We start from the raw sequence: 16020 nt of genomic DNA on the forward strand, positions 1-16020 counted from the left end.
TAAGGACTGGAGCTGGTGTGGTCCTTATTAATTAAATGTCTAACCTGCTCCTGAAATACGTCCAGTTTGTTATATTTCCCATTTATTGCAGACATGGAATTCATCAGGGTGGCTGTACTGGCTGGTTTTGTGTGTTAACTTGACACAAGCTAGAGTCATCAGAGAGGAAGGAGCCTCAGTTGAAGAAATGCTTCCATGAGAGCCAGCTGTAAGGCATTTTTTCAATTAGTGATCAATGGGGAGGGTCCAGCCCATTGTGGGTGAGGACATCCCTAGGCTGTCTATAAGAAAGCAGGCTGAGCGAGTCAAGTGAAGCAAGCTAGTGAACAGCACCCCTCCACGGCCTCTACCTCAGCTCCTGCCTTAGGATCCTGCTCTGTTTGAATTCCTGTCCTGACTTCCTTCAGTGATGAACAGCAATATGGATGTAGAAGCCAAATAAACCATTTCCTCTCCAACTTGCTTTTTGGTCATGGTGTTTAGCTGCAGCAATAGAAACCCTAACTAAGACAGTGGCTTAGGTCTATAACCACTTTTATCTGTAAACTATGAAATCATTCTATTAGCCGTGATTTTAAAAAAAAAAAAAAAAAGAAAGAAATCCTGGCATGTAAAGACAGAATACTCATCTGGGAGGTGAGAGATCCTTACAAGATCCATGTTCCCCAGTAATCCCATATGAAATAATTCAAGATTGAGAGAAAACTTTTATGTTTTATTTTTCAGAGTGAAAATATCCACATTTCTTTCAATAAAAAATTAAAATATGCTTATTTGAAGCTTTGTGAACATGACAAGCTATGAACTTGAAAGTCATTCTTCAGGTTGGTAGATAGTATGGTCATCCTTTCTGAATGAAGAATCACTTAAGCATTGCTTTTCTTCCCAAATACCTGAGACTGACCCACCTGGAGCACGGTGTGTGGTGTGTTCCACCACCATAGCAGATGCACTCGGTTGCCGTTTATACAAGGAATAGTCACATCTTCATGAAATGTGACTTCCAATCCTGGCATGGTGCTAAGTGAAGTATTCAGACTGAAGGAAGGGTTAGTTGGAAAAAAACCTGAATACCTTTTCTTCAGAGTATAACAGGGTATTAACTCATGCAAAACAAAAGTGTCCCCACTTGCTCTGTGTCTGAGCTGCAGGCAGAGCAGAGGCTAGTGTGTGCCCTCCCCTTGAGAACATGCTACTGTCACTGTGAGTGTGAGCACATTGTCTTTGTAAGGCTGTCATATCCCTTTTCTTCCTGACAAGTATTACTAAAGGTGGCTGCAGTTATACTGTGAGTCTATAGCTCTCTGCGGAGGAAGAATTTGTTGCTACAACAGTCCAAGAATTTCTCTAGCAGAGAACATCTACCTCTAGATTTCCTGTGCTGAATGTGGCCCATGAGTTATTTTCTGGACTTATTAATGATAAGTATGCTGGACACCACCTATGCTTCACCTGATCTCTCAGCTAAGGACTTCAGCAGGTCTTTGTAGACCGTGGAGTTCATGAACCGGGGATAGGAGTCTCTGTGCATTAGGGTGTAAATCTGAAGTTGAGCATCATCGAATATGTGTTGGGATGGATCCACCATGTTTCTGTTGATGCCCTCCCGTACGCGGGAGTCCAAACTGACCTGTGGACAGAAGCAGCAGTTGCATTTATTACTTCTCTTGGAAGTCCACCCCAACGCCCATACTTGTTTTATCAAACCAAACAAGATCTTCCAAAAGTCTGAACTGCTGAGAGAAACTAACAGGTGAGGGAAGGGAACTCTGGGACTTCAGTGGCCCCAGTGGCCCCAGAAGGACTGTGGAACAGATTGCTGGCCCAGTGCTAGAAGACTCGGTAGGTCATAGTGAGGGGCCATGCTTTGTATTTCTCACAAGTTGTAAGGAACTCACAAGTTGTAAGAACTCTGGCTGCTTTAGAAAACCACACACTGCTTTGCTTCTTTTAAACGAGTGTGAGATGGCCTTTGAAGATAGACGGTGGCATGCACGGACTTATCCTGCTGATGAAGGCACAAACCTGGGAGCTGTAGGCTCCCGCCCAGCTAGAAACTGGGCGTAGGTTCCTGGTGCCAGTCCAGGCCAACAGGAAGGAATCTGTAACATGAAGTGCCTAAATCACAGGGTCTGAGTGACATCCAGGTTTCTATCTGAAGGGACTCTAGCTCACTTGAACATGTGCCTCTGGCAGGCCTTGCCCCTCTCCTCTATTTCTGCTGCCTTGCTAAAATCTACATTCCTGAAGCTGGCCTCCAGGACCCATTCCTTTATTTGACCGCTTCCTCCTCCTGAGGCTGACTACCAAGGTCCAGCTACCAAAGTATTGAAGTCCAGCAATCAAAAGCCCACTTTGGCTCACCGAAGTACCATGCCCAGTTAAAATTAAACATCTCATCTTATAAACAGCCATTTTCCTATGGGCCATGGCTATCTCCTGTCTGTCCAGAGGCAGTCCTTTGTCCTCCAGGACAGATAGTCCTTTCCTCTTTCCCTCTTTTCTTCCCTTCTCCCCCTGTCTTTGTCCCTTATCCCTACTCTCTGTCCCTCTGGGGCAAACAAATCTCCTATGTGCTGAGAACTTGGCCTTGGGCATCCCGAGCTGATAACTCTCTTTCACTATCCCAACTGTCACACTATCTATAGATAGTATAGACACTATCTATAGTGGGACAGTAAGCGAAGTGTGAATTCCTAATAAATAAAGTGCCTGAAAACTAGCAAGGTCTTTCAATGGAACCATCTATTCCCCCAATTTAGTGCCCTGTGTATCTCTCATTTCGACTCTCTTTCTAAGTGCCCTCCCCCATTCCCTCTGTTTCTCTCTTTCCCTCTCCTCTCTTCTGGACAGTTTCACTCTGTGACCTTGAACTTGTGTCCCAGGTGTTCTGATTACAGGTGTGCACCACTCTCCTACTTCCTCGACACATCTGTCTGCCTCCTTCCCCTCTGCCATGCCTGGTGTTGCTGGATTTGGGTCACAGCTTCCCGGCTTGCCTTCTGGAGTCTGCCCACCACCTCTCCCAACATATTCTGTGATTTGACCAAGGGACTCTTTCTAAAGAGCAAACTTCATCCTGATATTCAACTGTGCCTTGCTCTGGTTTGTTGACTTCTCTCAGGATAAAGTCCAAAGTGTACCAGTCCCAAGGTTAGGCTTTTGAGCCCATGGTCATTTGTTTCCTGTAATTTCCAGCTCTATCTTACTATGCAGCTGAAAAGGTGTTGGAACCATGTGGGATTTAAAGAAGGAAGGAGCTCGAGTGGTGGGACAACCTTTTCTCTCCTGATGAAGTCCACTAGAAGATCCTTGTAGTATGCCACAACACTGTCTAGAGGGGAGTCCTGTCAGAGGACCAAGATGGTAGTTTTTCCTGCAGAAAACTAAAAAATTTTACTTCTAAACCAAGGTACAAGCGGAGCCTCATTGTACAGCTGCCTTGAAGAAGCCCCCTTTTCTAGGTCTGCTGTTGTCCACCGCAGCTCTGGTGGTTTGCTGGCCCCACACACTGCCGTGCTCACTGCCCATTTACCACATCACTTCCACCCTTGGCTTCGCTGGTCCTAGCCCCAGGATGACCTCATTTCCTGTGCTTCTGGCAAGTTCCTTTTCATTATCCGTTGTCTATCTCCATCTTGTCTTGCTATGATTCATTCTATCCTGAGGATGCTGGGCCATCATCACACTATGGATGCTCATGGGTCTTCCTGCCTCTGTGAGGTCCCTGACCACAGAAGAGAAGCTCTACCTTATTAACCACAGTCTTAGCAGAACACAGCAGGAGATAATAATATTGATTGTGTAATTAGTGATACAAGGCACTTGAATTAAAGAACAACCCAACTTTCAGGACAGAAGATATGAAGAAACAAATGCTAAGAGGTGGGAACCTGGGTAATCTCAGTCCTATGGCTCTTTTTTTTTTTTTTTTTTTTTTTTTTGTGTGTGTGTGTGTGTGTGTGTGTGTGTGTGTGATGTTAAGAAGATATCTTGGGGAAAACCTTCACAGTTTCAGCACTGATGGCAATGCTGTAACTAGAAACACACCCCAGGAAAAACTTTACTCACAATAGTAGGATAATCTTATTTAAATGAGTGTTTATAGGGCACTGTGTTTTTAAACAATGTAAAGGCTGGAGAGTATTTACCCAGCCCTGGGCTTATCCTTAGGGTCACAAAACAGAAAGCAAAGGAAAGGAAATGCGTGTCAGTGTGAGGGTCTGGACCCCTCTGCTACAAAGCTGGTGTGAATCATGGATGTTTTTTCCACGGTCCCCTGAATCTGAACGACATGATTGGGAGGAGCCCATGGCTGTGTTTTTGGAATATCGCCACTTGTTCAAGCAGCACGTGACCAAACACGGAAGCAGCCAATTTAGCGATGGCTCTAAGGAGACATTTGCAGACACACACCTCTTTAGGAGAGAGAATAGAAATGTAGTCTTCATATATCATCTTGGCTTTCTCCTCAATCGTGCTCTGATTAGCTTCCCTTTTCAGCTCCTCACAGGCCATCCAGAAAAGCATGTTCTCTTCACTGAATTCTGTTCGAAGGAATTCCCGGAATGCGTTTCTTCCAGCTGGAGTGACCATTAGGTTGTCAAATGACTGCGCCCAGGCACAGACTTCCTCCAGAGTGGGGGTGGGGCTGAGCAGTGGTCAGAGGGAACAAAAGGAAGGTGTTACCGCTGGTGACTCCAGCTTTTGTCACAAAGCTCTCCTCTCTGCTGTAACATGCACAACTGTCTCCCACTTAAGGAAGGGGGAACACCGGTCTCCTTTCCTCAATTCTTTCGCAAAAACACCTACAAGCAGAATGTTTGCAAGTGGCTTTGTCGGAGTGTGTTGTAACTTCCTCATCCCCCGCCCCCCTTTTTGGTTTTTTTAAGACTGTGTTTCTCTGTGTAGCCCTGGCTATCCAAAAACCCTCTTTGTAAACCAGGCTGGCCTCGAACTAACAGAGATTTGCCTCCTCTCTCTGGGTCAAAGGCATGTCTCACCATGCCCAGTGCATTGTAACTTCTTGACCAACCTTACAGCCGTACTTTGTTTACATCTGGGAACATCTGGCAAAACTTTTAAATTACAGAAGTGAAGAAAAATCCTGCAGCCATCTGACCCCAAACAGAACTAAGTGATGCTTAACAGTAGCCCAACAGAACATCAGTGGGCAATGTCCACTGAATGCTTTTTAAGATTCATGTAACATTTGAGAAAGAGAAAAGAACATACATAATATAATCCCAAGTTATGAGGGACAGTGTAGTGAAAGATTCCCCAGATTCATTGTATCTGTTGTGAATTCCCCAGTGATGGCAACTGGGCTCTGAAGCGACATTTTGTAAATCGTCAGGACTGCTACTTGAGTTGCTCTTCCTGAAGGAGTCACAGTCCCGGCATAACTTAGTCTCCAGACAAACCAGGAAGTCCAGTATGGCTGAGAACTGCCTATGTAATGGTTCCTTCAGACAACTCCCAGATCAGATAAGAGGTTTTGGCATGCTGAAATTGACGTGCTAAAGATGTCTGTGTAACGATAAAGAGACTTTGTAAAAGCGAAGCCCTGAGACAGTCAGTCCATCAGAAGCCGACTCCCCTGCTGCTGCTAAAGCCGTGAAACATGCTGGAGTGACCCATGTAACACAGAACACAGACAAGACAGCAACAAAATGATCAGCCACAAACGCATTCTTGACATGAAGAGGGAGCCGCTTGTCCTGAGAGGCCTGCTGGGCTTCACTTCCAGGCTTACCATCTTTGAGAGTGTTAGGATTCTGCCACTCCTCCAGCTATATGACCGCACACATACAGTTCAGTAGCTAAACAAGGGGTCTTATGTCATCAGCGTGCTGCGTGATTATGCAATCTGTGCTGCGTGATTATGCAATCTGTGCATGCATGAGTTAGCTCCATAAGCCCACATGCACATATGCAGGGAAATCCTTAAAAAGCTGGTCACAGACTCCTCCCCTCTCTTCTGCTCCCTCCTCCTCCCACCCTCCTCTCTCTCCCAGCACCTGTCTTTCACAGCTGGTCACTCTCTTCTGCCCAGGCCCCCCCAACCCGCCCCCGCTCCATAAAGCTCTGATACTGGGTTTTGTCACGGGCCTCGCCTCATGACCTTTCCTCACAGAGTGAAAGTGCCACATTTAAAACCAATAGAGGGGTTTTTTGTTCGGTTGGTTTGGTTTGGTTTGGTTTGGTCTTTTTTTTGAGACAGGGTTTCTCTGTTTAGCCTTAGCTGTCCTGGAACTCACTCTGTAGACCAGACTGGCCTTGAACTCACAGGGATCTGCCTGCCTCTGCTTCCCAAGTGCTGAGATTAAAGGTGTGCACCACTACTGCCCAGCATTTGAGTTTAACTGTACTAAGATCAGAAAAGGCCTATTTAATAGTGATCCTTAATATCTCCTTTCTTCTGTCTTTTCCATTTCCATATTTTTATGTTGCCTTGAAGAGTATATTCTGTAGCTTTAAAAACTTTTACAAGATAGCCGGTCCACTGTCTTCTGTGGCCTGGCTTTTCCCATCTTATTAAGTCCCTGAGATTTACCCACACTGCCTTGTGAGTAGGACTTGCATCTCACTCTCTGTTTTTGTAAGATTTTGCCATCAGTGGTAAGAGCAGCCTCTCAGATGTCATATAGAAGAGGAATGAGCTACTTCCAGGCCATCTTGTGGAAGTGGTCCATTAGACCGTCTGGCTGCAATGTTGACTCTGAACACAGTGTTACTGGTTGGATTGTGTCACCCAAAGGCAGTCCAAATGACAGGAATTTCAGAATATGGCCTTATTTACAAGTGGGTCATTGGGTTGGAGAGATAGCTCAGCGGTTAAGAGCACTGGTTTCTCTTCCAGAGGACCTGGGTTCAATTCCCAGCACCTATATGGTGGCCTGCTGGAGCACCAGGCACTCATGTGGTACACAGACATGCATGCAGGCAAAACATCTACCTGTACATCTAAAAATAAATTATTAAAAAAAAATGGGTCCTCGCTAACCACATTAAGATGAGGTCACTAGTTCAGGCTTAATCTGGAATGAAAGTGAAACTCTTACTAGTGAAGGAAGTTTGGTATAGACATGGGCAGAGAGAGAAGCTCTGGAGACACATGGAGAATATAGCCATATGACTGTAGTAATGTGTGTACAAACCAGTGGGTACCAGAGCTTCGGGCAGCTGCCAAAACGTCAGAAGAGGCAAGGAGGGAGTCTGCTCCAGAGCCTCAAGAACCAGTGTAGACAAGACCTGGCCCTGCTGACATCTGGATCTTGAATTTCTGATCTTGGAACTGTGATATAAAATATTTTTGATGTTTTAACTACTCAGGTTTGAATACTTTTTATTGGCAAATAAATTTAAAAAGTTATCAATTGCTCATACAGTTTAACAGTTTGGAACTATTTGGACCCATTCCTTACATGTCTAACTTTCTATGCTATATGCTGATATCTCCCTCTTCATGTGGAAGTTGGACTTAACGCAGTAGTGATTAGTTCTTTTCTTCTAGATATTAAGGTTTTTGCCAGGTGTAGTGGTCCATGCCTTTAATCCCAGCACTTGGGAGATAGAGGCAGGCAGAGCTCTGTGAGTTCAAGATCGGCCTAGTCTACACAGTGAGTTCTAAGACAGCTAGACAGCTAGGGAAGGCTGCATAGAGGGGCCCTGTCCCCCCAAAATAGGAGTAAGTGAGTAAAAAACTAGGTTTTGGGATTTATGTTTGCTCTATTTAATGTATTCTCAGCATCCCATATTTTTATATGATTATATTTTCATATAGTTATATTATTTCTTAAAATGTATTATGATTTATTCATTGAGGAGGTACTAAATTGAAAGTGGTCTTAGAAATATCAAACAGAAGAGGATTTTACTGAGTATGTTTTTAAAACTCCTGACTTTTGTTTTAATTGTTTTGGGGTTAATAATATAGTCTGTTCAATAATAATCCTAGTAATATATTCAGATAATTTACAAAAGCCAGACCTGGATGGTGAGGAACACCTCTAATTCCAGTATACCAGAGGCTATGGAAGGAAGAATGTAAGTTTGAGGCCAGCCTGCTCTCATTAGTGAGCCTGTCTCAAAACAACACTTTTTAAAAGGGCTATAATCGTAGCTAAGAGGTATAACACTGCTTGGCATGTGCAAGGCCTTGGATTTGATCCCTAGTACTGTCCCAAACACAAACAATACAAGCAAAAATCAATCAAACAAACAACACAAAAAACAAAACCAAATTTTATGAGAAAAAACTTAGTCAACTATAAATGTTTTTTGTATGCTTGAGAATGAGCAACTTGTTTTAGCATAAACTCTAGCAAGTTAGTTAGTCTAATTCTTCACCCCTGACGGATATCCATGTGATAACAGGTTTGTAAATTTTATACTCTAGAAACTTTCAATTACATGTTTGGGAACTATTAAATTAGTTATATTAGTTACATGTAAGTCCTTCTACCCTCAGCAAGCTCAACTCCAGCATTTTAGTAGTGACCCTGTCTCGGCCGCTCTATTGAGTCATTTTGTTTGATGTGAGTGTCAGGAAGCAGTATAGAACAGGGTAGAGACAGACTCTGGTCAGAATGACTGAGTTTAAAAGAAAGCAACACTATTTCTCCAAGGCCATACTAGCCCTGATAAAGCACAAGTCACAATCTATGCTGATCAAGAAAAGGGGACTCTTCCAGGCGGACACAGTTTGCCAAAGAGAATGTAGGCTGTGGGTGAACTCACACTTCCCCCTTGCCATCTGCTCCTGGGAAGAAGACAGTCAGCAGGAGGCAGCACTGGTCCTCATAAACTTGGAGGCTGTGGATCAATTACTTAATCCCTCTCAAATACTGAGAATACCTGCTTTCCTGGATTGTGAAGTTCTAATGAGCCAGAATAACACCATAAAGCATACATACGGTTCTTGGCACATGGTAAGTACTCCATATTAACTGTAATTATTTTAGTCATTCCATTAAATTATCCAGTAAAGACTCTCTTTATTTTTATCTCTTTTATTTTTCTTGTTTTGACATCATTTGGATTTATTTCTGCCATATTATTGTCTAATTATACTTGATTGTTTAGCTCTGAGGCTTGAAAAAAATTTATCATCTAGATCAGTAGTAGAGAACCTACCTGGTATGTTCGAGGCCCTGAGTTTGATCAGCAGCACTACATAAACTAGGCAGGAGGGTCCAGAGTTCAAATCATAGTGAGTGTGAGGCCAGCCTAGGAGAACAGCTACATGAGAACCTGTCTCAAAAAATGTATCAACTAACACTATGATTATTACATAATGTATATATATATGTGTGTGCGTGTGTTTATAAAATACTCAATAGCAATATCTATGTTAACCCTTTCCTCACATTTCTTCTTATAATTCAGAATTTTGATTTGGGGTCTTGTTTTTGTTTCCTGGAAAGCCTCCCTTGGAACTTCTTTGTACATTCAGGGATGGAACTCAGGTCATCAGCCTTGGCAGCAAGCATATTGAAGAGCTAAGCCATTTCCCTGGCCCTGCAATTTTGACAAGAATGTATAATTTTTTTCTTAAGTCAACCTTTTTTTAAACATTTGAGATAATGATGGGTTTGCCTATGTGTTTGTAAGATAATATAACAACTGATAACAGACATGTGAGGTATAGTGATGTATACATACTGACATTAGAGGTTTTACAATACTATGAATAAAGGAAAAATATTACTAAGATGAAAAATAATGCAGATGCTCTTACATGCTCACTAGCCAGCTTCGTCAGTGGAGAGGGACATCCGAGAGACGACAGTACAGGACCACAGTTCTCCAGTTTTTGATAGCTGAATTCTTCTTACTCACTTTACTTTGTTAGATAGGGTCTCACTCTGTACCTCAGGCTGACCTCAAATTCTTGACCTCCTGCCTCAGCCTTCCATGATGGCTTACATTGCCATGCCTCACTTCTTTCTTCCTTTCTACCTTTCATTTCTTCAAATGAGTTAGAGCCCATTCCTCCATGTTTTACTATGGACAGCTTTAACATCTAAAATCCTTCCAGCTTTCAACTGAATTGTTTTATTGACTCTTTTGTGGTGGGCTATTGCCTTTCAATTTTGTAATCTTGGACCAAGAGCCCATTTTTGTTTGAACTAATCTGTGTGAAGTCTGGGATAAGAACTAAGGGTGTCTGCCATTCCTTCAGGCAGGGACATCTTTCAGGATCTCAGAAGAGTTGCAGGCCTAGGACTCCTTAAATTCCTTTCAGGGATCTGGGAATTCAGTGTCTGCTCTCATGGTTCCAGGCATGGATGCTGTCAGCTTATCCAGATAAAGCCACCATGGACGACAATATTGCAGGTGAGAAGGCACTGACCCCTCCTACCCACTGAGCATCACCATTTAGCAAAGTGATCATGTTGATGAGTGGATTACAGCTGAAAGAACCTGAGAGGAACCAGCATTCTGAGAGGACCCTACCACATACTGCCAGCCTGGGAAAGAATCCACAGGAAGAATGTGAAATATGATTTCCACTCACCATGTATTGTTTTTTAATACCATCGTAAAGTCCCATTTAAGCAATCTATGCTTTCTTAGAGAACGATGCCACTTTGCCTTCCTGAGCTCAGTAGTCACAACTCAGGGCTCAATTTACTCACTGAGTTTTGTTTTTCAAGTATTTCATTATTTCCTTATTTTTGTACAACATTTTAAATGCATGCAAAAACTAAGGTTTTGTAGTGAGAATCTCTATGATCTGCAAGTCAGAAAGATAAATCTCAGTATTGTTTTGCTTTATTTCGCCTTGGTGCTGAAAATTGAACACAGGGCCTCATGCAGGCTGATTAAGGGTGAAGGTTATATATTAAGAATTTGATACATAAATGTCCAGTTAGCTTTAATTGTCAACTTGATCCAGCCTAGAGTCATCTGATAAGAGGAGAGCCCCATGGAGGAATTGACTACACAGCTTGTCTTGTGGGCATGTCTGTGGGGGATTGTCTTGATTGTTAATTGATGTAGGAGGGCCTAGTCCACTGCGGGCCAGGCAGTTCCCTAGACAGACAGTCTTAGGCTATATCAGGAACTGAGCCTGAATCTGAGCCTGAGCCAGAAGTGAGTCTGTTGCAGATGGACTGGAGATAAAGGGCTAGGGTCCCAGTGTGGCTCAGACCACTAGGGGAGAGCACAGGCACCAAAGCAGTCTATCCCAGGTTTCAGCACCAAAATGTGAGTGTTACAGCCCTGCAGCTCAGGTATAGCCTGACTTCTTGACAAGTCAAGATTCCTTTTTCTCCAGAGCTGCAACACTCTCACTGAGCACCTAAGCAGAGCTTCAGTCACAGACAGACTGTGCTATAGGCCTGGGGCTGTGACTCATCTGTGAAGCATCTGCTTAGAACCATGAGCATCTGTCCCCAAAAGCAGATATTTTATCACTCTGTGTTTTATTAATTGGATGTGACTTAGAACAAAGCCAGACCAAGCTACACCGGATACTTCCCTTTGGCAAGGCTGTGTTGCAAGTGCCTCTCTTCCCTACCCAGTATTCACAACCACCCTTGATTGGCTTAGCCACAACAAACTTATCATCCTTGCTTTACACACACACAAATTAAGGCGGAATGTGGCCATTATTAAGCCAGGGCTGAAGGCCACACAAGCAGGACAATCAGCTTTCTGCATCCTGCCTGCCCTGGTGCTTGGGAGCCATGGTACAGAATACAGTGCCTTGGGGTCTGTGAGACACTTGCTGTTTCTGACAAATTCATTACCGTGGGAAGTGGGGCAGGGGTGTTGCTGTATCTTTCAGACTTTGAAAACCTGGGCAAATATACATAAGGTAAAGATGAAAGGAAGTTTACATAACCGGGATGGTCTACTATTCTATCTTTGAAGATAAACAAGTTAACAGAAAACTATTTGAACAATGCCATTAGGATATTTGTCTAATGTCTGCAGTTACAAAGGCATAATATTAAAAATAGGTATAAAGGGGCTTGAGAGATGACTCAGCAGTTAGTAGTGCTGGCTGATCTTGTAGAGGACTAGGGATTGATTCCCAGCACCCATGTGGTAGCTCAGCCTTCTGTAACTCCAGTCCCAGGGGACCCAACACCCCTTCCTGATATTCACAGGCACTGGGCATGCACCTGGTGTACATATATACATGCAACCAAAATACTCACATACATGAAATAAATATTTTTTTCTTTTTTTTAGAGTGGATTTTATTGTTTATTTTATTTTATTTATTTTTTATTTTTTTGGTTTTTATAGACAGGGTTTCTTTGTGTAGTTTTGCACCTTTCCTGGAACTCACTTTGTGGATCAGGCTGGCCTTGAACTCACAGAGATCCACCTGCCTCTGCCTCCCAAGTGCTGGGATTAAAGGTGTGCGCCATCCGGGGAAAAATAAATATTTAAGAAAGAGTAAAATAAAGAATAGTTAAAAGAAGGTAAATCCATGGGAAATTTGATAAAAGAAAGAAAAGGGTCAAGGGAAGAAACATAAAAAGAAAAGCAATACAAAGCTCGGTATGGAGGTATAGGAGGAGGGCTGGAAGATCCATCAGATCTGGGGCTCCCAACCCACTCCTGCATCAAATACTCCAAAATTAAACATTAAAAACTGAAACATTAAATTAAAGGTAAAAAATATTACATTATGTATTTTTTCTTCAAAATACTTAGATTTTAAACAGCAGATTGCTGGTGGTTTCCACTGAATTCAAACACTCTCTTTTGCAGGGAAGGGGGCTCACAGACCCAGGCATCCAGGAAGCAGAAGTGTGAGATATTCAGAAGGTGCTTCCTCAAGACTGTACAAGTAGTCATGGTTGCTAGGCAGGGGACTCTTCGACCGCCAATACCTGTGAGTTGTGCAAGAGCTTCAGGGACACAGCTTCTGTGAGCTGTCGCCTGTACTCAGTGGGCTTTGTGATGAATCTGCCTTGGAGTCACCCATGTTTCTGCAGGTAACCCCTGGCCTATGATCGTGTGAATAACTCCAATACACTCACTGGTTCATTAAGTCTTTGATCTGCCAACAGTGCCCCATCTGAGGTAGATGTTGGTTCATGTCTTCCAGGAAAAGTCATACAATACTCAGCCATTTAGAACTAATTTGTAACTGAAAAATGTAATTCTTCGATTTTCCTGAAGACCAACTATGAGGTATCATTATGTTTTTTACTTTTAAAGATATATATATATATATATATATATATTATATAAAAATAAAATCACATTATGCATTGTTATGGGTTGTCAGGAGGGATCAACTTCTACTTGTGATTCAGCACTGGAACCGAAGAGTGAGCTGACTTTCCCTGTTATGAAATGAATTAAAAGGGATTCTACAGGGGAAACTGAAAGCCACATTGAGATCTGATGTTACTAAATGGTAGTTATGGAAAATGTATGTGTTCTGTTGAAACTTACAATGCGAAAAGTAAAAGGGAGATGCTGGCATCTCTGTCAGTAATGTGAGGTAACAAAATGCCAGAGCTCACCTTTCTTCACAAGCCGGAATGTCTGTCCTAAGTTCATGGGAGGCTCTCTGGGGTCTCTGGTCTTCCTGGTTTCTGACAGTGAGGCTGTAAGAAACAAGACAATTATGTGTGGACTGAGGTATTTGAATAAACGTATTTTCCTAAATGAATATATTTAAGATAATTTTAGATACTCAAATAAAATTAATTTTTTTTTTAAAGATGTGACCCTGAATGATATTTTTAAGAGGACCAAAAGTGGTTTGGAGAGATGGCTGGGTGGTAAAAAAGCACTTTCTGCAGAGAACAGGGGTTCAATTCCCAGCACCCACGTGGAGGCTCATGTTCCAGGGGACTAGAGATATTTTTCTGACTTTTGTAGACACCAGTCACACACGTGGTACTAGTGTGTGTGCAGGCAGTACATACAAATAAAAATAAATACATCTTTTAAAAAAAAAAACAAGCCAGGGGTGATACACGCCTTCACACCTAGCACTTGGAAGGCAGAGGCAGGTCTGTCTATCTCTAGGAGTCCTAGGTCAGTCCTAGGCCACATAGTGAGACCCTGTCTCAAAAATCAAAACTGACAGAAAGAAATTGGGTTTTGTTTTTTTTTTTGGTAGGGCTGGTGAGACGGCTCAGAGGGCAGAAGTTTCCACTGCCAGAATGCTCCCTACACACAGCCGCAGAGCAGACGATCCACTCTTACCTCTCCTGGGCAGCTGGGCCAGGGCACAATCCTGGTATGTAGCAGGGGTCTCAAGGGATCCTTTCCCAACTGTTGTTTGCTTGGTGGGTGTGAAATGTCACTTGAGTTTGATTTGCATTTACTAAAGGCTGATTTTGTCCAGCCTCTCTCCACGTATCACTAGCTAGCACATATTTTCTCTGAAAACATATCTTTTTCTATTCCTTGACATTTAAATATCAGTTTGTCTGTTACTTTCGAGATAGACGGCTTTATATATTCCAAAGATTCTACTGTTTTGCACGTGGGTGTTTTGCCTGCATGTCTGTCTGTGCACCATACATGTATGCTCGGTGTCCACAGAGGTCAGAAGAGGGCATTGAATGGATCCCTTGGAGCTGTGAACCACTTTGTAGACACTGGGAGTGGAGCCCATGTCCTCTGCAAGAGCAGCCAGGGCTTTGAACTGTATAATAGCTTTATATATTTTAGATATAAGCTCTGATGATAGCTATTTTTATGGACTTTATATTCTTCTTTACTCATCAGTTCTAATAAAGTTTCTTTTGAACTTTTGGGGTGTTTTTGTGTCATCTAAAATCGGGAGGATTTTCTCTGTCCTTTTCCAGTCCTAGGCTCTATCTATATGCTTCCTCTTGGCTGATGCCTACAACACGATGTTGTGTGACATTGTGGAAGTGGGAGAGACTGTCAAGTCTTTCTCTTATTCTTGACTTATTTAGCAGGAAGTTTTCAGAATCCCAACAGCTTAAAATAGTGTTTTGTTTTGATGCTGAAAACAAAACCCAGTACTTCAGCAAGAGTGAGCATGTGTTTTACCCCTGAACAACCCTCTGAACCTCTAAAAATGAATTTTTATCATTGATGATTTAAGCTTTTTGTTTTGATACTGTACTATTAGTGCTTCTGTTCGCTTCCCTATGCTTTTCCTAAGCATTTTATCTTAGGAATGTCTTGTAGCCTGCTTTTAGCAATCAGCTTTGTAAGTTTTTTTAGTGTGTGTGTGTGTGTGTGTGTGTGTGTGTGTGTGTGTGTGTGAGAGAGAGAGAGAGAGAGAGAGAGAGAGAGAGAGAGAGAGAGAGAGAGAGAGAGAGAGAATCTATTTTTATGTAAAGACAAAATCATTAAAAATGCAGGAATCCTTTTGACTTATTTCAATAAATAATGGTTTTTAAAAATGAAACAAAACAAAACCCTTTGAGAGGCACTGGGTGGCCTCCTATCTGGGGAGCATTTATCCCTGCCTAACTTCCTGGCTTCTTTGTAAGCAGAGCACACGACTGCACAGTGGGTATGAAAAAGCAAAGAAAAAGGAATTATGAATTTGACACAAAGCTGCAAAGAGAATTGGAAGCCATATTGTGAACTTAATAATGCAAAATTTCCTTGAGCTTTGACATTTTCCATCTTATTTTGCTAAAGGAGAAATAGTTTAAAGGAGACAATGTATTCTAGAGAAAAGGCACAGGATATTATTTTTGGTTCATTGTGTTTATGGGGGTCTTTTGTGGCTGTTATCCCAGAAGAGGATGATGAACACAAGCCAAAGCCCTGCTTGTCATACTTCAGCAATGTTCTATAAGACTCAGGGCTTCCCTTTCCAGTGAGAAAGGAGGGGGGCACCCTCCAGCATGACAGAAAACAATTAAAGTTATTGCCTTATTAGCATATGTTAGTTATGTGACATTTTCACATATGCATATAAATGTGTTTTGATGATATTCATCTCATTACCCTCCCTTGTCCCTTTTTTGTTCCCACTGACCCCCTTCCTGTTTCCAACTACTCCTTCTACTTTTATGACCCTTTTCTTTCTTTTTGGTGGCCAGT

General features: G+C 42.5%; 1 protein-coding gene across 5 annotated transcripts in view; it reads right to left on the reverse strand.

Moving 5' to 3' along the window:
• Window positions 1-680: 680 nt before the first annotated feature.
• Window positions 681-16020, reverse strand: part of Rgs20 (regulator of G protein signaling 20) — a 93440-nt gene continuing 78100 nt past the window's right edge. For all 5 annotated transcript variants that reach the window (XM_006994185.4, XM_076563983.1, XM_042270906.2 and 2 more), the window contains 3 exons: window positions 13500-13583; window positions 4417-4651; window positions 681-1630 (listed from right to left, as the gene is read on the reverse strand). In XM_006994185.4, the coding sequence (XP_006994247.1) occupies window positions 1442-1630; window positions 4417-4651; window positions 13500-13583 (508 nt within the window). In that variant the 3' untranslated portion in view covers window positions 681-1441. The remainder of the gene's footprint in view (window positions 1631-4416; window positions 4652-13499; window positions 13584-16020) is intronic.

Source organism: Peromyscus maniculatus, chromosome 2 (assembly GCF_049852395.1).
Source record: "Peromyscus maniculatus bairdii isolate BWxNUB_F1_BW_parent chromosome 2, HU_Pman_BW_mat_3.1, whole genome shotgun sequence".
NCBI lineage: Eukaryota > Metazoa > Chordata > Mammalia > Rodentia > Cricetidae > Peromyscus > Peromyscus maniculatus.